At 45.1% G+C, this 16,699-nt stretch overlaps 1 protein-coding gene across 2 annotated transcripts in view; it reads right to left on the bottom strand.

Moving 5' to 3' along the window:
• SLC22A18 (solute carrier family 22 member 18) overlaps positions 1 to 16,699 on the bottom strand; it is a 64,667-nt gene that overhangs the window by 8,494 nt on the left and 39,474 nt on the right. The window contains exons 5-8 of one of the 2 annotated variants that reach the window (XM_032692143.1): positions 16,446 to 16,561; positions 15,840 to 15,950; positions 10,575 to 10,675; positions 679 to 780 (exon numbers count right to left, since the gene is read on the bottom strand). In XM_032692143.1, coding sequence (XP_032548034.1) covers positions 679 to 780; positions 10,575 to 10,675; positions 15,840 to 15,950; positions 16,446 to 16,561 — 430 coding nt within the window. The remainder of the gene's footprint in view (positions 1 to 678; positions 781 to 10,574; positions 10,676 to 15,839; positions 15,951 to 16,445; positions 16,562 to 16,699) is intronic. The other variant, XM_032692144.1, reaches the window with a different exon arrangement.

A 16,699-nucleotide genomic window follows, 5' to 3' on the forward strand; every position in this document is an offset into this window, starting at 1 on the left:
CCTTCCTCCATCCTTGTGGCCTGGGTAGAGCTATCAGTTCCCTGAATGTGGCTTATCTGAGCAAACACAGCTGCCAGCAGAGCTGCCTACATGAAATCAGTTTTCCAATTACCCTTTGAGATTGACATCAACCGTCGCCCAAGTAGACACAACCAGCAACAGGTAATATTACTTATCTCAAAATGGAGGAACAACATTATTGCCTTGCTACCTCCTTCCCCAAATCATCTCACCTTGGGAGACTAAGTAAAAATAAAGGCCCAGAAGAAGAGTGCACAACCTCCACTGTCTCACAGCAGCGTACAACTGCAGTGATTTATTTCCCCCCCTCATAATCTTCATTTACTTTCTGGGTAGTTCAGGAAAAGCAGTTGCTGACAAGACTAGGGCAGGATTTCTGTGCAAATCCGGTGACTCAGGAGGGACTTAGTGAGTTTCTGTAAGAGGTTAATATTTTTTTAAATCCCCGTAACTATTACTCACGCAGCTCTTTATCATGGTTTGGCGCAATGCTTACGTTGAGCGCAGCTCTGTTTGCGCAGAGGCCCAGGAGAGATGGTTTTCCCTGCCCTGAGGACCACCCAACAGAGCCAGCGGTGGCATTTCACAGCCAGGTCTCAAGGACCTTGTGTCACTGTGTTGTGAAGAGCACCGTGGATGATCCCACACCCGCCTTACCATGCCTAGGCCCACGCCGGCAAAGACGAAGACGCTGAGTCTGAGCAGTGTCATCTCTGTGCAGTGGTTAGCGAGTTTTCCAACAACCAAACCCTGGACAACCTGGGAAAAAAACACAGGAGCACCATTAACCTTGATATATAATCATTTAAACAAACGAGAGCTGCTACAGTGCTGCAAGCAAATGAAAGGCAGCAAATGGGTTGTTCCATCGGGGTTTGTTTTGACAGAAAAGGACCTCATTGCCACAGTAAACAGTTGGAAGACATGATCCGTTATTTCAAGCATTTTGCATCCTAGGGAGAGAGCTATCCCATCAGCTGGAAGTCTTTACTCAGGGTGCATGCCTTAGTTTACCATCACTGCCTCATCACCAGCAGTGACCAAAACTTTCTAAAAACTCTTGCAGATACAAATTGTTTTTTCTAAGTTGTGATTTTCTGTGAAATACAGTTAATACTAAGGTCTTCATTCTTGGCAAGTCCTTCCAAAGAAAAACTGTACCTTTGTATGCAGAGGAGGAAAATGCCCGTACCGTCTCTTGCCATTATTTTAAACTATAAATATACAAATTGGTTGATTCATAATTTTTAGGCATGAAACACGTACGGCAGAGATGCTAATACCCAGTCCCAGCAGTACATGCAGATATAAGGGGTGAGGAACTGGTTTTACAGATTTTAAATAAAAACTGGGGGAGAGGGGGAGGGAAGGAGGAACAAAAAATTTAAATCTCAGGAATTATTTGACTTTTCCAGCACTTTGCAGAGCAAATTCCCTCTTCTGTTTCTCTGTTCAGCATCTCTCATACTTCAGGTGATGCTGGCCCAAGTGGACAAGAGAGGACAGAGGCTGGAAGAGATCACAGTGAAAATAGACCTTGACTGACTGAAAGTCAGGGGAGGGACAGATAGGAATCTACTGAGTTTTCCCTGCCTTGAAAGGGTTTGTATGATCCAAATGAACCCCCCCCCACCAACTTGAAAGAAGAGCTCTAGTTCAAAATGCTCTGTATGGCAGGATGGATTTTTTTCTATGGCAGTCCATCCTGCAGAAAACTTCAGTGATCTGCTTGGACCAGGAATGACTCTATGCCACGCTCAACCTTGCTGTAGTAGTCCTAAGGCTGAACCCCAAATTTCAGGAAGGAAATGAGTGCAAATTAAATGAGGAAGTAAGTTATTAAAAAGAAAGGAAATGTCAATTTATAACAAGCAGTCCAGAAAAATCAATTGAATTACTAAAACAAACAAACAAACAAACAAACTAAAAAGTGAATAGTAGTAAAAATAAAGTTGACATAAAGAACAATAGCTACAAATGAATATATTTCCAACAAGCTACAGCTTCGTGGAAAACCACCAAAATTTAACCCTTCGCTTTGCTTCAGAGCACAAAGGATTTCTGACACAAGGGCACATCACAACAAGCCAGCGTTTTGGCTCCTAGGAAATGTTCTTCCTACCTCCTTTTTGTCCTTGTCCCTGCCTTTGACCAGGGCTTGAGAGTTTGGCTCACATGTGCCCAAATGCCATGTGACAGTGGCACAGGTCCCATGTGTGTTTCCTGGGTTGTGTCACCTGCCAAGCAGCCTCTGGGACAGTGGCTGAGCTGCTGTGGCGCAATGCTTGGACAATGCATGGGGTGACCTGAGTCATCCTGACTGAAAGCCCTGCCGTGGACATGAGAGGAGGCTGATACCGGCCCCAGCAGCTCCTACTCAGGGGGGTAGGTGGAGAAGTCACTGAGTGACGCTTCATTAAGCTGAGTGCTCCAAAAATCGTCATTAGCTTTTTGCAACTTTCCAGTCCCTCCTACAGGCTCGCCCCAGCTGGGGCTGTGCTGAGTCACATGGGATGGGGGCTGAGCCTCGTTGCAGGGCATGGATTGACTCAGCAGTGACATCACCTGAACCCCAGTTTGGCTCAACTCAACCACTGGAGGAAAGGAGATGTTTCCTAATTTGCCCAGGCTTGAATGGCATATTTAACTGGGATACACCATACAGGCATAGCCTTATCCCTGCCCTTCCCTGAGTCATTGGGATATATCATCAGCAACTTCCCAGAGCAGCCAGGTCTGATGGCCTTGGGAGTGGTGTACCCAAAAATGTCTCCATCACTACACATGAGCACCTAAGCACAGGCAACCAGCACCGCTGCAGCAAAGCCAGGCACTGAGCAGGAGGATCTGGCAATGTGCAGGCCCCGTGCTGTCCCCAGAGTGAGCAGAGCAGAGGGGTGGTCCTTGTGCCAATGCTGGCATTCCACATGGGCTTTCCCATCACTTGGGCTGTGGCAATATAAGCACAAGGTAAAACATCACTGCTGAATCAACCAACTTGGCAATGGAACTATTTCCAGGGGCAAGCATTAGTCCAAGTCACCTGCTTTCCCTCTGGGGCTGTGCAGCAATCCCTGGGTAACACAGACTGCAGCCTCCCCCATGGGTTATCTGGACTGCCTGCCTCCCTCCCCAGTGCAGTTGCTGCTGATCCATCCATTAGCCCAAGCAGGCAAGGCCTGTGATGTTGATTTTGGACACAGAGCCTTGATTTAAGTGCTGGATAATATTTCCAATCACAAGGAGCTCTGACCTCACTTTCCAGTCTGAATTTAAACCTGAAAACCTATTACTTCAAGCCTGCAATTTTCCCTGTCCACAGAGCCCTTGGATTGGCACAAGCAGCAGCTGCCTGCACAGGCACATCTGGGAAGGTGAAAGTGAAAGGTGGTTCATGTGCACTCTCCCATGTAAGATTTTGGACATGTGTTGCCATTACCAGGAGGTAGCAGGGACATCCCAGGTGACTTAGCCATAACTGCTCCCATGGATAAGCTCTGGTGGCTGACCAAGCAGCAATGGGATTTATCCTTATTTTCATTGCCGCTGGTGTGTTCTGGGCTTTTCCCTTGCACATAAACTCCCCTAAGATCAACTGAGATGGGCCTTCCCCTCCCGTATTTCATTTTGCCTAGATGGTGCTTGCCTTTGTAACCTGACCTCCTTTGAAGTCGGGGAAGAGCCAGTGTACCTGGCTGGAATGCCTTCTGTCATCAATAAACAAAAGAGAGAGGAAATTGTTTGCAAGTGAAATAACAGGCACTGCCTGTGGCTGTGTACACATGTCACAGGAAAAACCAACTCATCTTTTTTTTCCTCCCCCCTCTCCTTCTTTAAAGGCAAATAAGTCTCCCAATAAATGCATAAGACCAGCCAAATCTCTCCTTGGCATTATGCTGGATCCATCAAACTGGGGATTTGTTACACTAATTCAGTGAATCACATAGAAAAATACTCTCTGCTTCTATCACTGTATTTGGTTTCTGGGAAGGCAGCAGCCCCCATTTGCTCAAAAGAGCCAATTACCCATTTTATTGTTAACCTCTAACAAATTTCAGCAATTCCTTTCAGGATGGAAGAGATTGTTACTCTTTGAAGGTTTAAGGTGCTAGTTTTTGGAAGGCTTTTGAAGCAGTAGCCTTGCTGCATGGAGCCCCTGCTGAGGACTGGAACCGGCAAGTAGCTGACCTCACACCAGTGGAGGTTAGAGGAGTTATGCAGATGCTCAGCTGGTCCTCCATGCTCAGAGGACATGGGACTTTTTCTAAAGATTCTTCCATCAGCACCAATTGAAAGCTTGACAGAGCCCAGCAACAAAAGAAGTTCCCTTTCACCCAACAGCCTGGAAATGAAAAGATATGAGAAGGTCGGAAAGGCAGGTGCAGCAGGCCAGATAAGCTGGTGCAGCCTAGTAAAGAAGATGCAAGGCCCCATCCCTAGTGCAGATAGCATGATTCACATCAGAAGCAGCCTCCCACGCCCTGGACCTGTATCTCTCCCCTTTGAAATTGTGCCTGGCTGGCAGTTCCCAGGGCGAGTGCAGTGCTGGTTGGGGTGGGACGCGGGTGGGCACCAGCTGGGGCACACCACAGGGGTCAAGCAAATCATGAGGCTTTTCTGCGCAGGGTTAAGGTGGTACAAAGCCCTGGGCGGGGCAAAAGGGAGTTGTTTTACTGACATGGTGGTGCCAGAAATCATTTGAGAAGTAGTTCAGGTCTTGTAGAGGAGCAGGAGGGCGGTGGGACTGGAAGGAGAGCTGATGGTGAGGACCAAACTGCTGAAGGCAGCACTTTGCCAAACAGGGGGAAGAGGCTGGTGTGTTTTGCTAACTCCAGCCTAATTACTTTCTTTCCCCCTCCAGCCCACCCCCCTCCACAGATATAAATCCTTCAAAGCAAGGAAACTGGAGAACTTTCTGTTTGTTGTTGCAAGGTCCTTTCACCAAGTGGGTTTTCCCCCTAGGCATACCTGGCTGTAATTAAATCCCTGGCTCTTTAATCATCTCTTTTGCTGTGCAGGGAAAAAAAAAAAGTGAGAGGGACAGACAGGTGATAAGATGATATGCAATGTAAATCTCTCCTCCAGGAATCTCTCTCATCTTTTCAGGATCACTCCGTACCAACTTGTCCCTCCAGAAGCTGCATGGCTAGAGGTGGGGTTTGTCTAACAATACAAATTTAAATGCAGTAAATAGAACAGATGTCTTATGATTTCTTGATCCTCAGGGGTATAAATATCTACCCCTTTGTCCCACCCAGAGTTTTGTTTGGTGCATTTTGCTTTGGTTTTTTTTGAGAAAAAGTTCTTAAAGGAAATCTTCCCCCACCCTCTCCAGTGGTTTGAAATCTAAGCATCAGATGTGACTTCAGATATCAGCCAGGTACTCAAGGTATTTCACTTGCCTAATCCTCCAGCAGTACTTTCCAAGTCACATAATACACCTAGAAGTTCTCCATGCTGTTGTGCTTGCAACTCCAAAAAACCCCACAACCTCGTGCCTAGGCCCATTTCTGCCCATTATGCAAAATTAAATTATTTTAAACCATTATGAAATTAATTATTATCTGGAGGGAGATTGAACAGCATCTCACACTCCCAGGCATTCACTATGAGGAAAATTTCACTTGCATGGCTTCTGAGATGAGAGGACTCTGTAAGTCCAGCCCTGGAGGACAGAGGGATTGTGTCCCTGACAGGCTCTCATACGGCTTGCCTGAAGACCTACAAGTGATCAGATAAAGATGCTTCAAATACATCATGAGCAAGGGAATCTCTGCAATGCAAGCTGCCTGGCACAGAGGTACCTCTCCTGCTGTCAGCCTTCCCCTCCTCATTTCATTATCTCCCACATGACTTCTCCTCTGCAACTTAGGCTGGCACAGTCCCAGTTCATCAGACAGCCCCACGCTATCAGAGTGCTTCAAGCATCACTGCAGAGACCCGGATGGCTTGAATTATTACCCCCACTTGCTATTTTGATTTCCCCATCAGTCTATTCCAGCCCCAGCCATATTCCATTTTCTAAGCAACAACTTTGTTTCCTCATCAGACAGTTCTTCATCTCAATGCTGTGACACTGCCTTCCCACGTCCTTCTCTGACCTTGTCTGGCTCTGTCCTGACCCAGAAGTTATTCCTTGTTCCCAGCCTTCCTACCCTCACTGTGCCTAAGCCTGCCCCATACTTTCCCATATCCTCTGTTATTAGATGATGCTCTTTGCCTAACCACAAAAAGTAAATTGGCACTGGTTTCATCCAGAGAGCCAGGAAGCCCCCATTCCCTGTGGACAGTCCCTATGGAATTTGATGGGAATGTTTATAACGTGTATCAGCAGATGTATTATTTTGGGCAACTCAAGTCTCCACAAGACAGGCTGGGAGCAGCAGCAAGGCAACCTATGTCCCTCCATGCAGGGGGACAAGTTGCAGCAAGGAGATGAACCACAGTGCCAGGGTGAAGGGTGACCGTGCTGTGGGCAGCCAATTTGATGAAGTAAAAAGAGTGCTGAGAACAGCCCATGCCATGAGCAGTAGTCATTGGTGTTACATGTATGGTGTGGTGGGGACAAAACCCATCACCAGTGCCAGCTTGAGCTGCTAGCAAGTGCCATGATCCATTCCCACATGGACAGAGCTGACGCTAAGAGAGGGAGGCACCAAGAGAGTTGCTCTGGAGAGTGGTCAGCCAAAACACAGAAGGCTCCTGGGCTTCAAACCAGCCTGCAGGGATCCTCTCAGGCTGGGCATGGGACAGTCCCCTTCCCCTAGATTTTGGGGTCCTGCATGGACATAAAACATCAAGATGGGACCAAGCATGATGAGGTGAGGCTGAGGAGCTCCGGATCGGATCCCTCAGGTGATGCCTGAATGAGCAGTGGGGCTAACTACCATCCTCCACCTGCAAAGGGGCAAACACCTCACCTCCTGCAGGGTTCATGTTTCTGTGCCGATCTCCCCAAGCAAAGAGCTGTTTGAGATACTGATGATGAAGAACTTGAGTTGCCCACTTAAAATTAGGTGGACTGACCCAAAGCGACTCCAAATCTCCTCTCTAGGTACTCTGCTGCTGGCTTTCATGGGAGAAACAAGGAGAGACAGATGCTTACAGTGCATTGGCCACTTCTTACCACAGCAGGTTAAATGAAGCTGAGAAGCTGAAAAACTAGATTAAGCAATTGGAGCATAATATCCTTGGGGTGGGAGAGGAAAGCAGGCAGATACCATTGCTATTTGAGTCATCCCGGGATTGCTGATCAGGCTCGGAAAGGGAGCTGCAACATCACATTCTGTGCAAGAAGAATATGTTTGTTTTGAGAATATTTAATTTAAAAACCAGAAACTACAATAAGACAAAGAAATAATACTATAAAAATTGCCAGGATTTGGCAGACCAGACAGTGCTTTTGTCAGTGTATGACTTTCAGGGAAGAGCTGAATAAAGGTCTCAGAGAAGCACTTTGCTGTGCTGTTCCCTGTGCATCTCTGAAGCCACTTGGTGCATGCAGTATGTGCTGGGAGCAGGTGAGACCCTGGGACACAGTGCTGGTTGTATCAGCTGGCTGTGCTGTGCAGCTGCCCAGGCACTGTGTTCAGTGCCTGCAGGGAGATTTAAAATAAACAGGACATGGATGGATACTTATTTTCCCCTTCATTTCTGTGACACTCCCTTCTATCTATGAAAGTCCTATCCATTTTCAAGTCCAGGGAGAGATGCAAATGTGGGGACATGTTTTCTCTAACAGGAGGGCTCAGAGCAAGTCCAGGAAGATGGAAAAATCCTCAGTATGTTTTACAGAAAGGCAAACTAAGGAAAGAGAAATCAAAGCTGAGGATTTGGTTGATGAAATTCATTGAAAATTACATTATATTCCTTATGAATAAAGCTATAATTTACTCAGTGAAGTGGGGAAGCCAGTCAGCAGATATTAATCATTGTTCACCTATCCAGACTGGTGGAATTTACTTGCACCTTAATCTGCATTTATATCTCAGCAGTATCAATTCACTGTTACAGCAGAAACAAATGCATCTGAAATGCCAGCTTAGGGAACAGGAAGGCACACAAGCAGATCTGGGGCTCTGCAGGACAGAGCTGGCACACATTCTACTCCCTGCATATGCCTTCCACTGGAGAAACCCCAATAGAAAGTAGCCATAAAACATTAACCAAGTCACTGTCTGTGAGAGATATCTTTGGGTGGTTCTAGCCAGAGACCTGAAAGTAAAGACACAAAATCTAATGTTTTACAGTAATTTAAAAGCTAGATAGTGAGAGTCTAATTTGGTCCAGTAGAGGATCTTGTCGCACTTAAACTAGAGCAGAGTTTGAAACTGCCAGTGATAAAGTGGAAAGAAGAAACGACAAAGCAGAAAGCAGTGCTTTGGAACCTCCCAGGCAAGATGGCTTTGCTGCCACCAAGAATCAGGTGTCCTGGCCCTTTAAAAAAAAGTAAAGCATTATCCTCTTTCATTTTTGGTGTTCTGACAGCAAACTTCAATGCACGAACATGAAGAAGAGAAGTTTGTACCCTATGACCACTTCACTCCTATATTTCTGATGTCCAGTATCATGCCCTATATGAATAGCAACATGGATAGAAACTACAGGGATAGATGAAAGCAAACTGCCTGATAAAAGCCAGTTTCTGTGTCAAATGTCCCAAGGCAAAGACTCTTCAGCAAAGTAGATACTGCACCTAAGCCTGCAGGCCACTGCTGTGTTAGATCTAGACTGTGGCAATAGGCATGATTGGCCTCTGTGGGATGAAACTCTATGACTATGGGAAGGGTCAGGTCCCTGGTTAGCACTGACATCTGATTATCCATTAGGAAGCAGAGTGGATGCTGTAATTCCTGTATCTTCCAGGGCTGTGTCTCTATGTGGGGTGCACCAGCACGGCAGCGGAGGTAACTTTATCTACAGTAGTTTCAACCAAACTAACCTGGGAAACAATAGCAGTGAAGACAGATAGATATTCCAGACACAACAGCAGTGTCCTGAAGACAGATATCCTGGACCTAACAGCAGCATCCAAGCCCAGCATCTAGCAACACTAAGCCACTCCTGTAAAAACACTATTGCCACCCACATTACTCAACTCGAAACAAGCACACCGCGGCCGTGCTGCAATCCCAAATTTTATTTCAGTGTAGACACATGTAACAGGGATTTAACTCACATATCTAAGTTAAAAGCACAATTGTGGGGAGTCCCTTTACATTCAAATGGGGAAGAAGATTGGCCCTTCTAAAACCTGAGTGATTCCTGCAGATCCTGGTCTAGGAGGCAGCATACAAAAACTAATGTAGGGAAAGCCTCTGTAAGCAGTGGAGTTTGGGTCAGAAGCTTGCTTTGGAAAGCAGCTGCAGCTTTCATGCTGCAGACCAGCAAACTGGTCTTCTTTACAATAAGACTGGAAGGGAGAGCGCATCCAGCTTGTTGGAGATGTTGAGCTCACAGGACCAAGAGACAGCTCACAGGACCAAGAGACAGAAGTCATCCCCACAGACCCAACATGGCCAAGGCACCATCTCCTCAGCTCCAGCCAGTTTACTCTGCAGAATCCACTTGCTGATGTACAGCTATGTTCATCAGCTGCTCTACCAAGATGCCCAGATTCGGTGAGATCAGAGCAGAGCCCAAGTGACTGGCAACACCATGCCACATCCAAATCACAAGGGAAGGAACTAAAGCTGTCATTTCCCAGAAGAGAAGCTCCTCCAGATCCCACAGGAACTCTGTGGCAATGCCCAGGAAATGAAGGCAGATTTAATAACAAGACCACCCTCCTTCAGGGTATTGCTTAACTTGCATTCCTACCTTGAGGCTTGCTTATAATCATCTGCTGCTCTTTCTGCAAAATTATTAGCCTTTTTCTCCAGAAGGAACACTCTCCTATAATGAACACCATATTTTTTCAGCCCTGCTACTGCCTAATTCAGCTGACTTTTCCCTTTTACCCATTTTGGTAGTCTCTTAACCATGTAACCATGTTCCGTTGCCCACCTTTTTTTTTTTTCTTCTTTCTTTTCTTTCTCCTTTTTTTTTTTTTTTTTAAAGTACAAGCTTGCTGTGCTTGTTTCCACACAGCAGAAACAAGTTCTTCCTCTACACTGAAGGGATCTGTGAAAACACCGGTAAGATCATGTACTTGCATAAATGTACAGGGTGCTACTACGCAAATGTAAATATGCTAACTTGCACCAGGAAAAACCCCAGCCAAAGCGGTTTAGGTTCAATGTAAGTTTTTTTACAAAAAACAGGACATATCAGCCTGAGGAAATTAAGGAATTAAGCTCCACAGCTTAAAGACCCACAGAGAGAGACAAGGGAAAGAAACCTTTCAGGACACTCTTTCCTCCAATTTCTTCCCATTCTGAGGAACAGAATAAATTTGGAATAACTTCTATTTTTGAAGCCAAATACTGTATGGCAGAGCTAGGATTTGCCTGTCAATATTGCACCTGGATTTGGAAGAGAATGTGTCAAAAAGGTAGAAAATTAGATAGCAGTGTAGCTAATTTGTCTAAAAGGGGGACTTGCACTTCACTTACCATTTGAAGGACACCAAAATATGACATCAGGTATCCAGACTCCACTGCTTCCAAGCCAAAGAAATCCATAGAGATGATGGAAAACATAATCATGAACAAACCTATAAGGAGGGTTAATGTAAAGAATACATCAATGCACTTGTATTGCATATAGTGGCCCAGATTCTGCTCTCAGTCACCCCCAGTATGAGCCAGGAGCTCTCCCTGGGGTTGCCGGCACTGGATATAAACATGAGCAGAATCCTATTCAAAGTCATTGTAGTAATTTAATCTTTAAGTATTAACTTTTTTATCCCTCTTACTTTCATCTTTAAATAATGTGACTATGTAGGCTGAAGTTTCAGCTGTTTATTATAAACTTGTAAATATTTGTATCGCCGAAGCCAAATTAACCATTAAGACAGCAAGAAAACATTTGTTTTCTTGTTCAGACAAGACTGTAACCATAAAAATAATCTGATTGGATTCCTCTCCCCTTTTGCCTGACTTCAGATTTTCACCATGGGGAACAACCCAGTGACATCACCCAAGATGCAGCGATTTCACTGCACACCTCAGCAATGATGTCGGTGGCACGTGATAAATTTCTTGTGTGGACCAATAGTGGTGTCCACACAAGCAGTCAGGAAAGTACAGACAGAAACAGCACGGGCTGAGTCTGCTTTTCAATTGAGGCAATTTCTGAAAGTATAACGGAAAATGCCCACTCAGTCTCAAATGAAAATAAGACAGCGCGTTTCCCCCACTGCCAAACACACACAACTACAGACGTGCTTACACATGCTCCCGTCCTACACAAAGAGCCATCAAATTAAACACATTATGGCAAAACATTGTGCTCCAAGCATGGTATGGGGTAGGAGTCTGCTGCTTCCCCTAGTGTCTTGGGCACCTCAGAAAGACCAAGATAGTAAGAAATTGGGGTTCTCTGTGTGTCAACAACCCCACAACATGCCTGTGAGAGACCACTGATCCTTTTGGGAACAGAGAAGAGAGTAGATGACCCTTAGAGGTCCTGCCTTTTCTTGTAGGATCCTCTGAGTTACAAAGACTGGGTAAAAAGGGAGCTATGGTCCTCTTCTTCCTGGAAAAACAGGAGTCCAGGAGGCAGTATGTGAGGACTAAGAAGACAGCCGGTGGCCTGGCAAAGTGAGTCACTAACATGGGAAGGATTTGCAGGATTTTCCTGGAAGGATGAAGAGAGTGATCCCAAATTGCTGGTTAAAATGCTGCAGAGGACCTAGTCCCTTAACAAATGAGCATCCAGCAGCCAAACTGCATCACTACCAGTGGAGCACCTGCAGCAACAAGGACCTCCCTCCAAGCACCCCAAGCCTTTGCCTCTAGGCAGCACCACCCTCCCAGCTCAGGACTTGCCACAAAGCCTTTCTGAACCCCACTAGAGACACATCTTCCCCCCTTAATGGGAGTAGCTGCACTCCAGCTGTCTCCATGGCATTGGAGGAGAGGGATGGGGGGCACAAAGGGCATCCTGCTCTGCTACTCTACAGATATTTGGAGAAGGTGCCAGGGAGCTGAAGCTCATGAAGATCTATGGCTTCACCACACCCCTTCATGGAGAGCACCCCATCCTTATCCAGTTACTTTGAAATCACTCTCAGCTCAAGCCAGCTTAAGGTAACATGCAAATAGCAGTATTTACTCACAACACCCAAATCAGGCAACAGGGTTGCACAAGTTTATAAAAGGCACACGTGAAGAAATGAAAGAAAAACCACACTTGGTTTCACTTGTAGGAAGATCAGATTGAAGCGGGCCCTTCATCCTGCTACCCCACTGCAAGTACTACCTAGGAGGGGCTCGTCCTTCCTACATACCTGGCGCTTCTTCCTGGTACCACATGCCAGCTTCTACAGCTCCTCTCCCCTTTGAAGTCCCTCATCAAGTTAAGGCAGATTTGGATCATCCTCCTCCAAACAAGCCGCTTTCTTTTGGAGCAGGGGAACAGACTGTGCTCTTTAATTAGCATTATACATTGCATGGCTCCTCTGGAGATGCAAAGGCCTTTTTTTGTATCTATTTCTGCATGGTCTCCTAAAGCCACGTGGAGAAGGGAGACCTGTTTGCCCCCCTTCGTTCAGCAACTAAGGGGATCTTTTCAACTGGAAACACATTTCTTGGTGAAACCCACAAGGGGAGCCCCAGATTGAACTAGAAAAAGGTTTTATGCTCATCGGAACAAGCATTTCTTGCAAAGATCTCAGCAGGTTCCCATGTGGGTAGGCTACAGGTCAGCTGAGTGCAGCCACATGAGTAATGATAAGCCTCAATTCACACTGCGAGGCTCAACGTGAAAAAAAAAAAAAGAAAATGGCAAAAAACATCCTCAGAAACCTCACCCTTTTGGAGGAGGTCTAAACAAGGGGTGAACTCCTTAGAAAAAAACCTGGCACCAGTGGGATGAATAACAAGGATTATGCAGCAGAAGGCAGGGAAATTGTTTATGAGATGCAGTAATGAGAGGAAAAGCACCAAGGAAAACCAGGAGTGCAAACTGTATTAAAAAAAAAAAAAAATGTGACGTCTAAAAGCAGCCTGTGGCTTTGGAGGGCCAGCTTAGCAATCCTCACTGCAAGATGGTACGAGTAGGCAAGCACAGCTTCTGTGGGACCGTCAGCCCTAGGGCTCACTGCAAAATCCTGTTCCACACGTGAAAGAAAATCCTTTTAAAAATGGGATGCAGGTGCTAAACCTATGCAATTGTGTTGAAACCAGATTTTCCAGAGGCATCAGACAGCCAAAGATTCATACAAGCAGGTATTTTATCAGTATTTTCAAGGCCCTGGAGATTTCTGGTCAGTAAGAGGTATGTTCGAGATTTTTATTCTCTTGTTTTTCTTTCTGTCTCTTATCTACCACAATGAAATGAGGCTCTCTTTTCCCAGGTCAGTTGAGAAGGTAATTCAGCCGTGTTGGAGACGTCTGCTGCTTGTCAAATCCCTGGCAGCTGCCTTCCTGCAAGAGGCACAGAGCCCAGGTCTGCTTTTATGCAACACAGGGAGGAGGTTCCCAGCCCTGCAGCCCTCCCGGGGAGGGTCTTTCGGTCTCAAACAAGCTAATTTTGGACAACAATGAGATCCATAAGGAACAAAAGATTTTCTTCAGTGTATATCACAAACTTGTTTACAAAGTAAATAGAGAACCGTCTGTAATTTGGGCAATTAATTAATTATACAGTTGCAGCCTGGAGATGAAAGGTAAATGAGCTCATGAGAAGCTCAGCCTCTAGCTGTGAGCCTCAGAGAATTAAGTGATGGCCAGTTCCCTTTTCAGCTGCCATCAGTTGTTCAGTCACTTGAAGTGAAGAGAGACCTGCAAAGAGATGTCACTAGGATTTTAATCACTTTTCACTGTAGTGCAAGCACTACCCGTGTAGCAGGAGTGCCTGAAGTGAACCCATTCCTGTCCTTATGGAAATACTCCAAGCCATTCATTGACAGACTATTAGCCTGCCTTAAATCTCAGCTTTGCTGTCTCCATCCTCTTTGCCTAGAAATTGCCTTGCAGTTTTCAGCAGGAGATGTTTATTTTGCCTGGGTGAGCATTTTTGCTTTGCACAGGGAAAGAAGAATGGATTCTCCAACGGGCAGGAATTGGCATTTCAGCAGGAATGACCAGAGCAAAGTGTATCTCGCCTGGCCTCTGGAAAAAGGAGAGCACGCAGGAAATTACTGCACAGATCTCATATGGATGTGGTCTCGGGCATTTTTAAACAGAGAAAGGAATGCTACTTTAAGATGAGAAATGAGCTAGAATCAGTAAAGAAAACCTCCCTTAAAACATCTGTCTCATTCTATGAAATGCTGTAATTTTATACACCTTTTAGAATACAGTTTTAGAAGTTTAGCTTCTTAAGAATCAAAAAAATTGCACTATTAGGGCAAGCCAGCAGTACATTGAGATTGTGTCCTGTCTGCAGTGGCAGGAGTAGGACCAACTCGTATAACTGATCTCAGCAGTGCCAACTACACACAAACAGGAAAAAAAAATCAGAAATACTTTACTTCCCTGTGTATTATTCTGCAACTCCAGTTGGACTTGTTCCCCCAGTGAAATACCAAGGAATAACAGATGAGCCTGACCAAGCCCAGAAATGCCACCCCCTTCTGATTCAGCCACACTCCACAGCCAAATCTACTTTCATTTGTAAACTGAATTTACCGTTTATAAATTAGAATTTTATTTGTAAATCATGTTTCTTATTATTTAAATGTCACGGACTTCTCCAGACAAAAACAAATTGGAAAAAAAATGCAAAGTCTAAAAGCTAAGGTGCCTTAATTCCTCTCTTAAGATCCCTGTTTGGAAGGGAAGTGCCTTAGTTTGTTCAGATGTATGATGTATGTGTGTTTTGATATGCACAAAATTCAATTCTTGAAATCATCATCAAGAGAAACTGCACTTTGTGTTTGACTGGGAAAGGAGCCATGAAGATTTTCTGTGTGGAAGGGCAGAGAACATCACCTTGTCCTTACACACCACTAACAAAGCTGACATGCTAACTTGTTTCTGGTCAAGTATGGGGAGAAAGAAGTTAGAGGGTAGGCAAAAATGAAGATTATTAAATGTGGCCAAGGATATATAGTCAGGCAAACTGGGAGATATGGACCATGCCAGTAGAGCAACTTCAAAGGAAGCAGGGAAACAGGCAGGTTTGGGAAGGGTTTGAGTATCAGCCAGTTCCTACTGTGACACAAAAAACTGAGCAGAACATATAAGGAAGAGAAGAACAAGCACCACCATCATGCTCAAGGGAAGAAATACGCTGTGGCTCTCCCGTGTGCAGCCTGATCCTCTCATCCACCAACAGTTTTTAAGCTGTTGGGAAAACAATTAGGATACACATACACCTTAAAATCACTAAGTAAAATCAGGAAGGACCTCAGTGTTTCCAGGAAAGGACAAATGATTTCCTTCTGCTCTGAAGAAATTGCAGCCTAAATAGAAATGACAGACAAGAGAAAAAAACGTTTACAGCCAGGGGGATGGAGTAGAGAAATTAAATGATTTGCTAAATGTCACAGATGCCTATGACAAGTAGTCTGTTTTACATTAAGTCCCAGGGTTCTGACCCTTTGTAGCTGAGACCATCTGAAAGCGTCCAATATCAAGTTAGGACCTGAATCCTCACTGCTCTTTGATCAAATGCAATGTGCTCTCAGTAACTTGAGACAAGCCTGGTCTACACTGTATGTCATCTTATTTTAAATGCATCAGCAGTCATGGGTAATGGGTGATATTTACCTATGGGAAGCCCAGCCAAGACCTTGACCATAAAAACTTCCATTACTCCTGGAAACTTCATCAGACGTAGGATTTCTCTGATGCTAAACAAGCTGCCAGACTGTGATGTACCTACAGAAGATGACATATTGATTAATACTCTATTTATACAGGTTGAGGGTAGAAAGTAAGACATTCTGAAACTATCTGCTCAGGTTCACCACCCCCTTTCCCAAAAGGCACTTTTGTCTCTGCTGCACCAGCTTTCTGCTGATGGCAGGAGGTTGGGAGCTGGTGCCAGGTGTGCATGCAGAGGAACCCAGTGAGACAGTGGGATTGCCTCCCATGCCAGACCAGACTAATCCCCTGCAAGGGGTCCACATTTACCTTTTCTGAGATGCATATCAAGCACTGGGCTGGAAGACTGCAATTCTACATGGCAGAGTGATCGACACACAGGAAATAATACTCTACCATAAGCAGAATTTAGGCATTAAAGTGTCAGCATTTCAAGGTCAGGACCTTTTTGCCCTTTAATGCAACTCTAACATACTTCAGCAGTTCTTGCAGCATGTCAATCCCCTGTCCTTATTCATGTACTTTTTATCAGAAACACTAAATACTTACTGTGCTCTGTCACGTGGTGGTTTAACTTTGGTTTAGTCTGCGAAGGGATCCAAACCACTGCTATCAGGGTATTGATGAGACTTCCCACCAGCCCAACATATGTAGGAGCAAAAATGCTGCAAACAGAAAAAAATACAGGGAAGTGGATAAATATCATAAAAAAGACATTTATAACTCCATCTTGCAAAGTCTTGGGCACTTGGATGAGAACAATCCTCTCACAGTTGCAGTACTATAAAAGAGCTCATATCCCT

This window comes from Chiroxiphia lanceolata, chromosome 6 (assembly GCF_009829145.1).
Source record: "Chiroxiphia lanceolata isolate bChiLan1 chromosome 6, bChiLan1.pri, whole genome shotgun sequence".
NCBI classification, from domain to species: domain Eukaryota; kingdom Metazoa; phylum Chordata; class Aves; order Passeriformes; family Pipridae; genus Chiroxiphia; species Chiroxiphia lanceolata.